At 49.3% G+C, this 16,794-nt stretch overlaps 1 protein-coding gene across 1 annotated transcript; it reads right to left on the bottom strand.

Moving 5' to 3' along the window:
- Positions 1-255: 255 nt before the first annotated feature.
- Positions 256-4,526, bottom strand: PGLYRP1 (peptidoglycan recognition protein 1). Its single transcript, XM_043899554.1, has 3 exons — positions 4,111-4,526; positions 1,216-1,337; positions 256-525 (listed from the first exon to the last, which is right to left on the bottom strand). The coding sequence occupies exons 1-3, from the start codon at positions 4,380-4,382 to the stop codon at positions 344-346; spliced, it is 576 nt and encodes a 191-aa protein (XP_043755489.1). The 5' UTR covers positions 4,383-4,526; the 3' UTR covers positions 256-343.
- Positions 4,527-16,794: the final 12,268 nt, after the last annotated feature.

Below are 16,794 nucleotides of genomic sequence, written 5' to 3' on the forward strand. Positions count from 1 at the left end.
AGGACCCCTGAGCTGCTGGTGGTGACGTCTCAGCGGACTTGGTGCTAATTCCTGGCGCTCTGACCTGAGACCTCCGGGTTCTGAGCTGTGATGTTGCTTCCGAGCTGGGATCACTGGGGTCTTGGTTCAGGGTCGGGACCTCTGGGTTCTGAGCACCAGCAAGGTCAGGGCTCTGGGAGGTGGTGGGGGAGGGGGTGGTGTGAGGCTGAGGTCTGTGGGAGGGAGAGAGAAGAGGTGTATGGCAGGACACAGGAATATAGTTTGAGCTTCGCCTTTATTGGGGCAGGGGGAGGCAGTGGGGTTTCTGATGGGATGGGTGGGGTGTGAGAAGACGGGCAGGACCTCACACGCGGCGGTAATGTGGCCACTGCTGGATGATTTCATAGAGCTTGTCCCCTGGAGAGAGCGTCTGCTGCACATCCCGGTGTCCTTTGATCTCGTAGTTACGAGTCAGGTATCCCCGAGCCGCGCCGCAAGCCAGCAGACTCTGGGCCGCCTTGAGAGCTTGGGCCGGGGGCGCCCGATCTGGGGGAGAGGCAGGAGTTAGGCTGGGGCTTCCTCCGAGGACTGAGGGAGTGTGGGTAGTGCTGTGATGTTGCACTCGGAGCTGGCCCACTTGGGCCCAGAACCTGGTCTGCCACTGCTCTGTGCCTCAGTTTTCTCATCTGTGAAAGGGGAGAATGACAGCACCTGCCCACAGGGCTGGGGGACGGCAAGATGAGTGACTGTGTGTAGAGCCAGCCCTCCGCAAGTGTCGGCCATCAAGATGATCATTTATTCACCCTCCTCTGCCCCCAGACCTTCCCATCTGATCCACAGCTATAGCTGCCACTTATCAAGCACTTCTGGGGCTTCCCTGGTAGCTCAGACGGTAAGGAATCTACCCGCAATGCAGGAGACCTGGGTTTGATCCCTGGGCCAGGAAGATTCCCCTGGAGGAGGAAATGGCAGTCCACTCCAAGCACTTCTCAGGTTAAGCCTAATCCTCCAGCCCATGGACTGACCTAAGAACTTTTATAGAGATGAACTCGTCATCACTGAAACTATGAGGTTGGAAATGGACTTGATCCAAAAGAGGAAACGAGGCTCAGAGAAACAGAATCCTGCCTGAGGTCACAGAGCTTGTAGGTGACAGAGGCTCCCAGCCACGATGCACCATGAAGTGCCATCCCCCAGGACCCATGTCAGCCCCCTCGCTGACGGCTGGACACTTACCCATGTACTTGCCCATGAAGGAGATGCCGATGGATATGGGGTTCCACGTGGCCCCAGAGTGGGCACCTATGGTGTTCCAGCCCCGGCCCTCATACACGAGCCCATCTTCTCCGATCAGGAAACTGTGGGTGGGAGAGTGATGGAGGGCTTCCTGGGGGAGGACTCCTTCTCCCTCCTCTGCTCACCCCACCCCTGTCCCTGCCCCTGCCCCTGCCACTCACAATTTCCCCAGCAACCCTGCTCCTTATCCCCTAATCTTCCACAATAAAAACAGTGACCCTGGCCCTTGCTATTTGGCAAGCACAGTTCTAGGTACAGCTTTTTGCATCCCTAACTCCATGAGCTGCCACTGCCCCCATCCCATAGCTACTCAGAGAGGTGGCAACACCTGCCCGAGGTCACACAGCTGGATTTTCACCCAGGTCTCTGTGACTCCCGTCCACATGGTCTGAATCCTTGCTCTCTCTCCTGCCTCCCTGGAGGACTGGTTGAGCGCTTGATTCGTTGACTCCTCACGTGGAATCCTCTGAGGCAGACACTGCCGTCATCTCCACTTTAAGCTGAGGAAGCTGACTTAGAGTATTTACCCAAGGTCCTGTCCTGGAGACTAGTGAGTTCTCAGGACTCTCGACTGAGAAGCTCCCCAGCCTGCTTCCTGCTTCCTCTTCCCTGCTGAGATGCACTTGATTGACAGGATCAGGGACTCGAGGGTTGGCACGGCAACCAGACACAAACCCCGGAGCCCCAGCACCTGTCTCCTTGAGGCTTCCGATCCTAGAAGCAGATCCTTCAGACGTACTCATTCAGCATGTCTTGATTGAGCGAGTTTGATTGGGCACGTTGGAATTAAGCCCAGGTGGCTGGGCTTCCCAGGTGACTCTGGGGTAGAGAACCCACCTGCCAATGCAGGAGATCTAAGAGACCCAGGTTCGATCCCTGGGTTGGGTAGACACCCTGGAGGAGGGTGTGACAACCCACTCCAGTATTCTTGCCTGGAGAATCCCATGGACAGAGGAGCCTGGCTACAGTTATGGGGTCGCAGAGTCGGACATGACTGAGCATCTGAGCACATGGGAATTAACCAGAAGATTGGCTTTTTGGAGACTTGAGATTGGCCCCCTCAGCCCTCTGGCTCATGAGGTGGTCAAGAATGCACAGAACATGGCAACTCCTAATATTGGGTGCTGACATCACCACTTGGGATACCAGATTCTCAGAATACAGACTGAAGAGACTAGAAATACCACAGTGACGCTGACCACCAGGACTGGGCTGGGCATGGCCCTGCCACAGCCTCTGCCCCTAGCACAAGCAACTGGTACTCTCTGTATCTTTGTTAAATGGACGCGTCTCATTTAAACATCAAACACCACCACCAGGTTGGGTGGTCAGGAGCCCCATTTTACAGGTGAAGAAACTGAGGCTCCGAGCAAGATGTGACAAGGAAGGGAGATTCAAAATATTGGGATCAGACTCTGCAGCCTACAATTGGAGGAACAAACTTCAGTCAGGTTTCCTCTAAAGTGATTTAGACCAGAGGCCCCGAAGCCAAACTCTCTGGACTTCACTCCTTCAGGGAAACACTTAGAATTGGACTGCCCAACTCCTGGAAACAAAATTTTGAAGTTGAGACCTTTGGATTGTAATATCTGGAGCGAGAAGAGCTGGAGATACTCTGGGAGGCTTCTCAATTTCTCCGAGTGAGGTCCTCAGATTTCCTGGCCTCACCCCAGCCCTATTGAAGCATCTCTCAGGATGGAGCCTGGGAGTCTGCATTCCCAGTGAGGCGATTCTGGTGCTTACGGAGGCCCGAGAATCAATTAGAGTACAAATCCGTGTGTGGGACCCCAGCCTGGTCCCCTGGAGAGGGAGCTGGCGGGCGTGGGCCCCAGAGGCAGATCTAACCAATCCCGGCCCCTGTTTCTGTGGTCAGCCCCTGCCATCTGTTCTCCACACCACAGCCAGTGGGAATTTCTTGGACCCCAAGCCGGCTGGCATCCCTCTCATGGCTGCTGTCTGGGAGTAGAACTGAGGTCCTCCCTGTAACCCACGAGACCCTGTGCCATCTGGCCCCTGCCGACCTCTTCCTCCTCACTTGATATCACTTTCCAGCTAGCTCCAGCCACCCTGACCTCTGTCCCCCAGGCCTGACCCCTTCCCTCGGCCTCCTGGCCTTTACCTCTGCAGTACCCCCAGTTCACTGCCCTGCGGCCCACGGCTCTCTCGTCAATCCCTCTGTTCCCTTTATCCAGCGCTTCCATCACCGTCTAAATTCATCTCGTGGACTTCGCTTGTTTCTCACCTGTTGCTGCCTGCTGGTCTTTACATCCCTCTGGGCTAGATTCTGTGTCCACAGCTGGGTCCCCATGCTAGCCCCTGGCACACATCCTGGCACATAGTAACAGACCATGCATCTGGGGGCTCCCAGTGCACGCCAGGCAGTGTTCTAAGGCGTATTGGCTGGCTCAGCAATGGAGTGGCCCACGACCCCGTCGACTTTGCAGAGGAGGGAGAGGACCCTGAAGCTGAGAGAAGCGCATGCCTGCCCCAGGGCTCAACCAGGGGTAAAGGGAGCTGGGACGTAACCCCAACCCCGGCCTCACCAGGCACTAGACTTTACCAGGCGAATCCAGTGCACAGGACTTGTTCCTGTACCTGCAAAATCTCTCCCTTCCTCTGGGGTCAGAGCTCGGACCGCAGCCCCTTCCCCTCCCCCTTGCAGGTCCGCGGTGCCTGCACGCGCCCAGCCCTAAGCGGCGCCCTGGGGGAGAAACAAAGACGCTGCCGGCATCCGGCAGGCGCCTCTAGAATCGGGTCCCCGCGGTCTCCCGTCGCCCCCTCGCGCTTCTCTCGCTACATCCGCGGCTCCAGCCCCTGCCTCCCCTGCGCACTCACTTGTAGCCCACGTCGCACCAGCCCAGCTGCTGCACGTGGTAGTGCTGCACGTTTCGGGCCTGCTGCTGGCAGGAGGCCGGAGTGACGCAGACGCTGCCCGCCGTGTGCGACACCACGACGTAGCGTACGGGCTGTCTTAGCCTCTGGCTGCACCTGGACGCCTGGGCCTTCCACCCTTGGCGGGACACGATGGGGCCGCAGTCTTTTTGAGCCGCCCCGAGGCCCAGGAGGGCGAGGAGGGCCCAGGCGAGCAGCGCGCAGCGGCGAGACATGGCAGGCAGGACGCACGGAGATGCCTAGGGCGCGCAGCCGGCCCTGGGCCTTTATCTGTGGGGACGCGGTGGGGGCAGTGGGTTGGAGGGAGCCATGCGGGAAAGGTCTTGCCTCACGCCCGGGAGGGACTCCTCTTCCTTCTCTGGCGGGGCCCCAACAGGATGTGGTATGGTCAGGTCCGGGCTGGGTGGGGAGAGGGGAGCCTGTTCATCCAGCTGGGAGTCGGGGGTGGGGAGAGGCACACAGGCCCCTGAGCGAAAATCGTGGTTTCTGGAAGACTCAGTGTCTGGATCTCTCCCCTGCTTTGTCTCTGCCCTCGGTGAGGCATTGGACAACTCACCAGGAACTTAAAACCAGGAGAGAAAACCGGGAGGCCCTGAGGCCTCTTCTCCCTTCTTCCTGCAAGGAACTGAAGAAACACAGGGGCCCATTTTTGAAAACACTTCTCCTGGGCCTAAGCCCGATGTCATTTAACCCTTGCAGCAAACGGAAGAGGTGCATCATGGAAAGCCCATTTCATAGTTGAGTCAACTGAGGCCGGAAGCGGGCTGATCACCTTGCTGACACATGGGAGGAAGGAGAGCCTGGTGGTCCAGAACCCCCATTCAGAGCCAGACTGTTTGTGTTTGAAGCTGGTGACATTCCAGTGTGTGAGCTTGCACAAGTGACTTTAACCTTTCTGTGACTCAGTTTTCCCCACCTGCAAAATGGGCCTGATACTATAAAGTCTCTAATTCATGGGATGATCGCTTAGAAGATGTGTGACTCCGAGTGCCCCATAAGCTTCACCAGGATTCGACCTCAGATCTGCCCTTGGTCAGATGCCCTAAGCTCCATCCTCCACAGGAGGGATCCTGAGGTCCAGAGAGGAACAGCCATTACCTAGCACCACTCAGCGGCTTGGGATCACAGATGGAGCAGAAGACTTCTCCGGGGACTCTGCCCTGCCCAGGCCTCCTTTCCCATGACCTCCTAGAGGCACTTGCTGCATTCAGGGAAGACTCTAGTTTGCTTTCCCTTCTACTTTGGTAGATTTTTTTTTTTTAAGGATTTTTTTTTTTTTTTACAAAAGTAACATATGCTTCACTTTAATGTATAGCAGAAGCTAACATAACATTGTAGATCAACCATGCTCTAATGAAAAATTTTCAAAGGACTTCCCTGGTGGTCCTATGGTCGAGAGGCCAGCTGCCAATGCAGATGACACGGGTTTGATGCCTGGTGCAGGCGGATTCCACATGCTGAGGGGCAGCTAAGCCCACAAACCACAACTACTGAGCCCACACTCTAAAGCCCATGTGCCACGACTACTGAAGCCCGCATGCCAAGAGCCCGGGCTTTGCAACAAGAGAAACCATCACAGTGAGAAACCTGTGCACCGAAACTAGAGAGCAGCCCCTGCTGGCTGTAACTGGAGAAAGTCAGCTCGCAGCAAAAAGACCCAGTGCAACCAAAAATAAATACATGAAAAAAATTAAAAATAATGTATGCTAGCTGTAACAAGTTGAATTGACACAAATATTAATCAGCTGTGCCCCCCTCTGTCCAGCCCCGCCCACCCGAGGTCACCAGTGAGAACAGTGTGGTATATTTTCTTCCACCATGTTCCCCATGCTCATGTAGATCATGTTTATACCCGTGATATTGCTGAATGGCTCACCAGGCATCCTCAAGCAAGTTCATGAATTATCTCAGTTCGTGCTCCCAGCAAGGTGTGTGAGGCAGATATTATTAACCTGCCTTTTCTATAATCAAGGAAGCTGAGACACAAAAGGGTTATTACATTCAGGGAGAAGACGGTGATGCCTGAATGTTGCCACAAGTTTCAGACTCCAGAGATTAAGCTCTAAACCACATTCTGCTTCCTACAAACATACATATATGGACACATTTTTTAAAATAAAATTAAATCAAAACCATAAGGGTGGTATCATCTGCATATCTGAGGTTATTGATATTTCTCCTGGCAATCTTGATTCCAGCTTGTGCTTCTTCTAGCCCAGCGTTTCTCATGATGTACTCTGCATATAAGTTAAATAAGTAGGGTGACAGTATACAGCCTTGATGTACTCCTTTTCCTATTTGGAACCAGTCTGTTGTTCCATGTCCAGTTCTAACTGTTGCTTCCTGACCTGCATACAGGTTTCTCAAGAGGCAGGTCAGGTGGTCTGGTATGCCCATCTCTTTCAGAATTTTCCACAGTTTTTTGTGATCCACACAGTCAAAGGCTTTGGCATAGTCAACAAAGCAGAAATAGATGTTCTTCTGGAACTCTCTTGCTTTTTCGATGATCCAGTGGATGTTGGCAATTTGATCTCTGGTTCCTCTGCCTTTTCTAAAACCAGCTTGAACATCTGGAAGTTCACGGTTCACGTATTGCTGAAGCCTGGCTTGGAGAATTTTAAGCATTACTTTACTAGCGTGCGAGATGAGTGCAATTGTGTGGTAGTTTGAGCATTCTTTGGCATTGCCTTTCTTTGGGATTGGAATGAAAACGGACCTTTTCCAGTCCTGTGGCCACTGCTGAGTTTTCCAAATTTGCTGGCATAGCATCGATTTGCCTTTTGTCACCTAATATTTCATAGGCATCTCTCCAGGGCAATACATCTACGTAGTTCTAATCTGTCTTTCATGATAGCTACATAATATTTCTTTTTTAAATTTTATTTTTGTCTGTGCTGGGTCTTCCTTGCTGCGCTCAGACTTTCTCTAGTGAGTGGGGGCCGCTCTCTAGTTGCAGTACACGGGCTTCTCACTGCAGCGGCTTCTCCTATTGCGGAGTGCGGGCTGTAGGCAGGCAGGCTCAGTAGTTGCAGCTCGTGGGCTCTAGAGCACAGGCTCAGTAGTTGTGGTGCTCGGGCTTAGCTGCTCTTCGACACGTGAGATCTTCCTGGATCAGGGATCCAACCCATGTTCCCTGCACTGGTAGGCAGGTTCTTAAACAACTGGGCCACCAGGGAAGTCTGACATTTCTTCTTTGAAGATTTTCAGTCCCTCTTTACCATCCTGCCCAGTGCTGCACAAAATATCATTGTAAGATACAGCAGCCTTACACATTGGCGTGTTTATAAATTATACATATAGACTTGCTAGGTCGAAGGGTATACATATTTAATAGATATTACCAGATTGTTTTCCCCAGAAGACCGTTAACCGTTCATATTTCTACTACTAATGTATTAGAGCCCCCACTCACCCCAGAAGTGGGTGTTATCACTTCTTAAATTTATGGGTATAAAGTGAAATCTCTTTGGAACATTAATTGGTGATTTTATGACCACTCGAGGGACTTTGTATTTCTCTGTTTGCTGCCCATTTGGATGTGTCTTTGGTCAGTTGTCTTTACTTTTCCATTGCCAGTTTTAAAAAAAAATGGATTGTTTGCCTGTTTCTTATCAATTTGCAAAGTGAAGAAAACAACCCCATTACTGAGATTGTTGAGTTGTTGAGTATGTATATTTTGTCTCAGTTCTTTTTAAGAGCATTAAAGAATCAGGTACATATAGAAAAAGGTACAAATGCACTTTATAGAGTTAATACAATTAATAGAATAGAATAGAATTGATAGTTAATAGTGTGAACAGTGGAGAGCTCTGTTACTTTCATACCATGAGGACACCATGCACAAATATTCTGGTCAGGAAAAAGCTACATTTTAGATTTTATTAGATATTGCTTAATGGCATTCCAAAAAAAGTTTTAGTGTTTAGTTTCCCCAGCAATGTGGTCAGTCCAAGGAATGGTATCTCATTATTGTCTTACTTGCATTTCCTCAACCTTAGACAGGTGACTATCTTTTTACATATTAACAGATGTTTGTGTCCATCTTCTGGGAACTGTTTGTTTATTTCTTTAATCATTTCCTGTTGGGTTTTTGCATATGAGGATTTAACCCTATGTCTCCCAAATGTACTGCAAATCTTTTCCTCCAGTCTATTAAAGTTTTTAAAAAATAGTTTGTTTTCTGTCTTAACCTTAAGAAGATCTTTCCACAAATAAGATTATAAAACATCTTCTTTTAATAAAACGTTACTATGTGTCTTGCTTTTAGATCTTTACCTGGGTTGGAATTTATAATTGCATATGGTGTGAGCCTAGTTTTGCATTTCAGCCCTGCCACATATTAGCTGAATAACCTTGGGCAACTGGACAGCATTTGACATAGCTGAACACTTCCTTCTCCTCAAAATGCTCACTTCCTTTAGCTTTTGTGTCGTAAGACTTTCTTCATTTTCCTTCTACTTCTCTGGCTGGCCTTTTGTTCTCACTTTCAGACTCATTCTTCCCTTCTTTTTTTTTTTTAATTTTTATTTATTTATTTCATTCTTCCCTTCTTGATCATTATACTCTTTCTGCCAGGTGACCTTATCCAGACAGTAGCTTCAGTCACACCAAAATGCAGATGACTTTCCTATTTTTATGTCTGAGCTCTCAGCTGAATTCTGGATCTGCGTATCCACCTGCCTACTTGACATCTCCACTGGGGTGTTCCAGAGGCACCTCAAATGCCAGATTTCCAAAATGGGTCATGATTTCCTCCTCCAGAATTGGCCCTCTTCCAGGACTCCCTGTCTGAGGGAATGATACGATCATCTTCCAGTTACAAAAGCCATAAATCTGAGTACCATCCTTGACCATCTCCTACTCTCTCCCCAAAAATCAGCACCCCAAATGATGCCCAGCACCAAGCAGGTGCTCAATAGATAGTTACTGAATGACTGGATACCTGTTTGATCCATCCCCAAGTCATGATGCTGCTATCTCCTAAATACTACCCCCCCCCCTTCTTTTTCTTTTGGTTGTGCTGGGTCTTCATTGCTCGGCAGGGACTTCTGCTAGTTGCTGTGAGCAGGGGCTTCTCCTGTTGCAGAGCGCGAGCTCTAGAGTGTGCGGGCTCAGGAGGTGTGGCACACAGGCTTAGTTGCTCCACAGTATATGGGATCTTCCAGAACCAGGGATCAAATCCATGTCCCCTGCATTGGCAGGCGGATTCTTAATAACTGGACCACCAGGGAGGTCCGTCTCCTAAATACCGTCTAAATCAGGATACTCCTGTCTATTTCTGCCTTCTCCACTCGGATTCAGTTACCATCTTCTTGCACCTGGATTTTGCTCCTACTTCCTCAATGACCTTGCATCTTGCACCCTGGCCCCTGTGAGGCCCAGGCTCAAATCAAAAAGCCAGTCATATTTTTTTCTGTGGTTTCTCATGACTCAGGATGAGACCCATGCTCCTCACCATGGCCAACAGAATGGGTTGCTTCCACCCCAGCCTCACCTCGATCGTGGCCAAGACCTTCTTCCGGAGCCACCCAGCCACCCTGCCCTCTTGCTGTCTGTGAAGAAACTTTGACTACCTTGCCCCCGGGGGGACTCTGTACAAAGAGGAACTTGAAGAAATCCAGCAACCTTGTACTTCAACTTTCAGATTACAAAACACTCAACTAACCTTTTGTAAAAAGACAGAAATGTTTACACATCATATTCCTTAACGAAACTAAGGGTGCAATCATTAGCTAGGTGGGGTGAAGACTTCCCTTGTTAGAATTTTATTTATTCTGTATCTTGTCAGCCTAAAATTGAGACATGCCCCTGTGAACATTTAGAGCAATTCATAACAATGGGTAATTGTTATATTTCCTTGAACCTTGAGGCTGTATTACTTGAATCTTTTAAATATTTTTAATGTAATTTAAAATATTTATTTATTTAAATATCTGGCTGCGTCAGGTGTGAACTCTTAGTTGCAGTATGTGAGATCTAGTTCCCTGACCATGGATCGAACCCCCACCCCCTGCATTGGGAGCTCAGAGTCTTAGCCACTGGATCACCAGGAAGTCCCATGTAAGTTTTCAATTGAAGTATAGTTGATTTACAATATTGTGTTAGTTTCAGGCGTACGGCAAAGTGGTTCAGTCACACACATATTTAAATATATATGTGTTTATATTCTTTTTCAGATTCTTTTCCCTTATAAATTATTACAAAATATTGACTATAGTTCCCTGTGCAACACATTAGGTCTTTGTTGGTTATCTATTTTATATATAGTACTACTTGGATACTTTTTTGATAGGATGAAATTAGATCTATTTGCTATGTTTTAGGAAGCTGAATTTTTAAAATATTTAACTCATTAGCTGTTGTTTGATTTTTAAAATACTCAATTCAGCCGGTATAAACCCCCTCTAGACTTTCTTGCAGTTAGTAAAAAATTACTTGTTTTTTTGTTATAGCAACAATGATCGGAGTCCAATTAAATGGTGATTCTAGCAAGAACAAGTTTAAAACACAAAGCAGAATCTTTATATTTCCCTTGACGTTCCCAAGCGTGGAATATCCCTGCTCACCTGCTCCATCCTAATTGTCACTTACTAGTCCTTCAGAGTCACCTTCTCAGACTGACACTACCTTTCTGATATCTTGGACTAAGACAAACCCTGCTATTTTACTTTCTGCATGCTATTTCCATCTCTGTATTTGTCACAACTGTAGTTATAAACCTCCCTGTTTAATTCTTTAATCTTTGTTTCTCCTATACAGTGAGGTTTCTAAGAAGGGCCATCATATAATTTATTGTCCAAACCATGACACCTAAGAGTGAATGAGGGAGCCCTTAATATTTATGTTGCATCAATGGGCAACCACGAGATTGTCCCCAAAAGTACAGGATGTATAATTGCCCCATTTAAAGATAAAAAATGGGCTATCATCTCCCCCTCCCACACACCATTATATCCTAAGTTCTAAGCACATAGTTGGTAATAAATGCATGTGAATATCACATGAATATCACCCTCACTTTCTCCATCTTTGAAATGGACTTCATAAAAGTGCCTCCCTCACAGGGCTGTTGTAAACATTGGGGCTGCCTCTCACACGATGGTTGATAAACAAGAGTACAGATGGAGGCCTACATACCCTATTGCTAAAGACTTAAAGGTTATACACCCAGAACTTCCCTGGTGGTCCAGTGGGTAAGACGCTACGATCCCAATGCAGGGGGTCTGGGTTCCGTCCTTGGTCAGGGAACTAGATCCCACATGGGTACTGTAATGAAGATCTTAGGTGCCACAGCTAAGACCTGGTGCAGCCAAAATAAATAAATATTTAAAAATATGTTGATTTATTTGGCTGTGTTGGGTCTTCCGTGGGATCTTCACTGTGGTACAGGGTTTAGTTGCCCCACAGCATGTGGGATCTTAGTCCCCCGACCAGAGATTGAATCCACGTCTCTTACATTAGAAGGCAGATTCTTAACCACTGGACCACCAGGGAAGTCCCAATAGTTTTTAAAAGTTTTACACCAAGCAAACAGCTGCTAAACAAAATATAATCTACCCTCTTCACAAAGACACCTCTAAAAAAGAAAACAGAAAGATACGTGCAAAGTGACAGTCCCTATCAAATGACTCTGGGTGGTGTAATTTCAAAGTGGACTTCCTTTTCTGCCAAAGTCCTTGGTTCACTCTGGGGAGATAGGGTGGGGGAAGGGGGGCAGCTTTCTCCCACATTTATTGGATCGTGAGGGTACCCTCTGTCAGTCTTCTAGTAATTTGCAATGCTCATGTGATAAACACTCATTTTTTAGTCCCTTTTTATTGGGGAGGGGACTGCTCTCCTTTCACACCGCCCTCCTCCCCATCCAGGACTCCCTATAGGTGTCTTCTCCCCTCACCTGGGCTAACTCAAGCAACCTCCATTCACACGTGCTCCCAGCTCCCCATCCTGCAGGAGGAGAGGAACTGGAGGCTGGAATATCCCATTTGAATTTAGAATTCCCTGACACCTTGGAATTCTACCCAGGAACATGGAGACTTCCAGTGGAGGCCCCTCCACTCCTAACTGGAAGACCACCCCTCTTCTTTTCCAAATGCCCTTTCCCCATCCCATCCTGGGGGCCACCTGTGCACCCTACCAGCTTGCCCCTGCTCTGTCCACAGCCCCAGAGATAGGGCGGTTTCCTCAGGTTTAGAGGTACACTCCCGATCCCCTCACATCACCGACTCAGGGAACAGGCCCATGTGCAAGTTTCGGAAAAAGCCTAAGAGCTACTTGTTCAGCAAATCTGGGGGCCTCGAGGTCCCAGACCATGTCCAGAAGTGGGGACTCGGGCACATTTTAGCTCCTGGGGATGCCTTGCCCTGCGGAGACAGACTCAAGCCTAAATCTGAGGGCAAAATTGATGTTAATTCCAGTCCATATAGCTTACTAAGTACGTGTTGTGTGTCCCACCTACCTGTTGTAGGTGCTAGGAATTCAGCTGTGAGCAAAACAGGACTTCCAGCACTCACGTTCTAGTGGGAAAGACATACAGTAAATAAGGAAACGAATAACTACTTCTGAAAAGCCTGGTACACTGTATTTCACTTGGATGATGCAGCTAGCGTGGCGCCTGGCAGGTAACAGGTGCCCTGGGTGTGTAGCACCGTCAGCTCTGACCTAGGGATTATTCTTGGCCTTGTGGTAGATGGAGCATCTTTCCCCGCGGATCCCCGCGGATCTCCGCAGATCCCCACTTTCGCCGCCAGAGGGCGCGCCGACTCTGTTTGTCCACACACGTCTCTGCGAGTTTTCTCCCTTAGGATCAGGTGGGTCACTTAGCCTCGAAGGAGTCCTGTTCTGTGATTTTCCTGGGGGCCTGTCTCTCCCGTGATATAACTGCTTTCCCTCCCTGCTCTGCCCCCACAGCGACCAGGTATGCGATCGGGACTGGGGTAGAACGTCCCGCCGTGCACCCCGCGTGAGTTGTACTAGTGGACCTGGGTTGGGGGATTCCAAGCGCTGGACCAGGACCAAAGTATATGAAGCTAACGCGTGAGGTCAGTGGTGAGGCTGGCCACACAATGACCCCTCTGGAAATGCGGAACAAGCAGTCTAAGTGTGTGAGTCAGGGGTTGGCATGAGAGCCACCTTCGCGCAATGGAGGTGCTGGCCTGCTGAGATGGGTACCGAGGACCGCCCCAGCCCGCCAATGCCGCCGCATGCGCATCTCCTGATGGGGTGCGGAGGTGAAGAGTAAGCAACTGGCGGGCAGCTTTGGGTCATGTGCGATGAGAAGCTGTGGGACAAGGTCCTTTTGACAGGTCCCTGTCACTCTCTGTCTACTCCCGTCCACACTTTCTGGCCCCAAATGTTTCAGGCCTATCTGTGCTTTCCCTGCCTCCGCTCCCAGACCAGTCATTTCTCCAAGGAGCTCTGTTCCTTTGAGCAGGGAAAGGCTTTTGGTTTTTTTGCTGTTGTTGTTGTTTTTTCCTTTAATTAAAAAAAATCTATGTATTTGGTGCACCAGGTCTTGGTTGCAGCCCTTGGGATCTTTACTTCCGGCATGTGGGGTCTAGTTCCCTGATCAGGGATCCAACCTGGAGCTCCTGCATAGGAACTCAACAACCGGATCACCAGGGAAGCCCCTACAGGTGGAATTTTTAATAAAATACTTAGTATATTGGAAAGCACTTTCCACACCAATGGACATTTTTCATTAAGAGGTTTAGAGAGAGGAGCCCATGAAGGACCCAATCATGGTGACTGGGTAGAGAATGGAGGATGAGAATAGTCAGTTTTTGCCCAGCACCATCTCTCCCATGGTCACCTCCATCTCCTAGAAATGGGAATCTTCTCTCAAACACAATGAGTTCATCATTCCATAAGCTCTCCAAGGGGGTGACTTTGCCACAATCTCAGTTAAGGCCCCAGTGGGCCCAGAAGTGCGCCAACCAAGGCTGCTTCAAGTCCCATACCAGGACTGGAGGTCACATAGACACTAGAACTTTTCTCATTCTGGGCCACGTGTCACTGTGCTGAGCTGGTGGTGTCTGTGGAGAGGGTCCCACAGCACCTCAGAAATGATGGGGACAGTCCTCCGATCCCAACCTGAGGCAATTTTCAAAGCCCCCCCGTCCAGTAAAGAAGCAAGAGAATCTACTGCCAGTGCCCCCCACCCAGCTCCCTCTTCTAGAATCTCACCCAGAAGGGACTGTGCCAACCTTGTTCAGTCACTAAGTCATGTCCGATTCTTTGCAGCCCCAGGGACTGTGGCCCTCCAGGCTCCTCTGTCCCTGGGATTGCCCAGGCAAGAATACTGGCGTGGGTTGCCACTTCCTTCTCCAGGGGATTTTCCTGATTCCTTCGAAATGCAGGGATTGCACTTGCATCTCAGCATTGGCAGCAGGATTCTTCACCCCTGAGCCAGCTGGGAAGCCCTGTGCCAACATCACAGCGAGCAGAGTCTGACAGTGAGGAGAAAGATGGGTGGATCTGAACCCTGAGGGTAGAGACTAAGAAAAGAGGCAACTGGGAAGGACAGGGAAAGGGTAGAAGAAAGAGAAAAGGTTGAGGGACACTTAGAGGCAAGATAAGAATCAGTAGATTTCAACCTGAAGTTCCCATAGGCTCTCACCTACAAACCTGTGCTGCCTGGCCCTTGATTTGAATGAAGACTGGGACCCACCCACAGGGCTAGATTCTGAGTGCCCCACCCCCACGCCCTGTCCCACATTCCTACTCCCACATCTGCAGCCCCACCTCCTGATCTTCTCTTTCAGTTCAGTTGCTCAGTTGTGTCCAACTCTTGGCGACCCGTGGACTGCAGCATGCCAGGCTTCCCTGTCCATCACCAACTCCCGGAGTCTGCTCAAACTCATGTCCATTGAGTCAGTGATGCCATCCAACCATCTCATCCTCTGTCATCCCCTTCTCTTCCTGCCTTCAATCATTCCCATCATCACGGTCTTTTCCAATGAGTCGGCTCTTTGCATCAGGTGGCCAAAGTATTGGAGTTTCAGCTTCAGCATCAGTCCTTCCAATGAATATTCAGGACTGATATCCTTTAGGATGGGCTGGTTGGGTCTCCTTGCAGTCCAAGGCACTCTGAAGAGTCTTCTCCAACACCACAATTCAAAAGCATCAATTCTTCAGCGCTCAGCTTCCTTTATAGTCCAACTCTCACATCCATACACAACTATTGGAAAAACCATAGCTTTGACTAGACGGACCTTTGTCGGCAAAGTAATATCTCTGCTTTTTAATATGCTGTCTAGTTTGGTCATAGCTTATCTTCTCTTTATTTTTATTTTCTTAATTAATTTTTGTGGCGTGCAGTATCTTAATTCCCCGACAAGGGATGGCACCGGTGCCCTTTGCAGTGGAAGCATGGAGGAGTGTTTTTCTTTTTTCGCCCTTCATTTTATTTATTTATATTTATTTTTATTGGAGTATAATTGCTTTATAATATTGTAGATATAATATTGTAGATACAATATAATATTGTAAAATATGATATTTAGCTTCTGCTGTACAACGAAGTGGATCAGCTCTATGCGTACACACATCCCCTCTCTCTTGGACCTCCCTTCCATCCCCCCGTCCCACCCCTCTGGGTCATCACAGAGCACAGAGCTGAGCCCCCTGGGCTCTACACCAGGTTCCCACTAGCTATCGACTTTACACATGGTGGAGTCTTCATCACTGCACCACCAGGGAAGGCCCCAGCCACATCTGCACCCAGCACCCTTCTGGAATGTTCTGGTGAAGAATGACTTGAAAGGGTGTCCAGACCCACCTCCCCACCCTGGAACCAAACTCCTTCCTCTCTCCTTGCACTTACTTCATGGGCCAGTCCCATCCCTTCCTGGACCCTTTTTGAGTTGTGAAAGAAATGGAAATTATTTTTCATATGTGTTAATTTTATATTGATATAAAACAATTTTATATCAGAATTACACAGAATAGAGTGATACCTTTTGTCCCTGAATTGGGTGTGTCCCCAGACGGGCCTCCGACAATCATAGCCCTCTCCCCCACTTTCTGTTCTAAGCCCTCATGGAATGCCAGTGTCACTGGTGTGGCCTTTAGAGGGGCCTGGGCTGAACTGACCTTTGGTTAAAGGTTCAAACATTCCAGAAGCTTCCAGGCCCTTCTCTGAGCAGAGCTGACTCCAGAGGAGGAAAGTCTTACAAATTGACCACTCTGACCTTTCCCTCTGCTCTGCCTTACTAAGTTCAGATATGTCCGTTTCCAGAATCTTGTAAAGCCGCATATTTTGATTTCTTTCTAGGAAATCGTTTTTGGAGACCAGCAAATTCTTCCTTTGTGAGAGTCCCAACACTACAATTTTCGGGCCGGTGCAAAGTCCAGCCCCAGGCTTGGATTTCCAAGAGAGGGGAGACTTTTTTTCCTTCCTCCTGGTCCCCCCTCAGAAGCGCCCCGCCCCGCGCTGAGCCCAGTGCCCGCCAGGGGGCGCGCCGACCCACCCTCCCTCCTTGGTTGGGGGGTTGGGAGGGAGAGACCAGTCCAGACTCGGGCTCCGCGCGGAAGACCCCGTCCCTCCCTCGCTGTGAGTCGCGTCCCCCACCCTGTCGAGATCAGTGCAAGAAAGCGGAGCCTTGTGATTGAAATGGAATTTTTATTCAG

This window comes from Cervus elaphus, chromosome 4 (genome assembly GCF_910594005.1).
Source record: "Cervus elaphus chromosome 4, mCerEla1.1, whole genome shotgun sequence".
Classification (NCBI taxonomy): domain Eukaryota; kingdom Metazoa; phylum Chordata; class Mammalia; order Artiodactyla; family Cervidae; genus Cervus; species Cervus elaphus.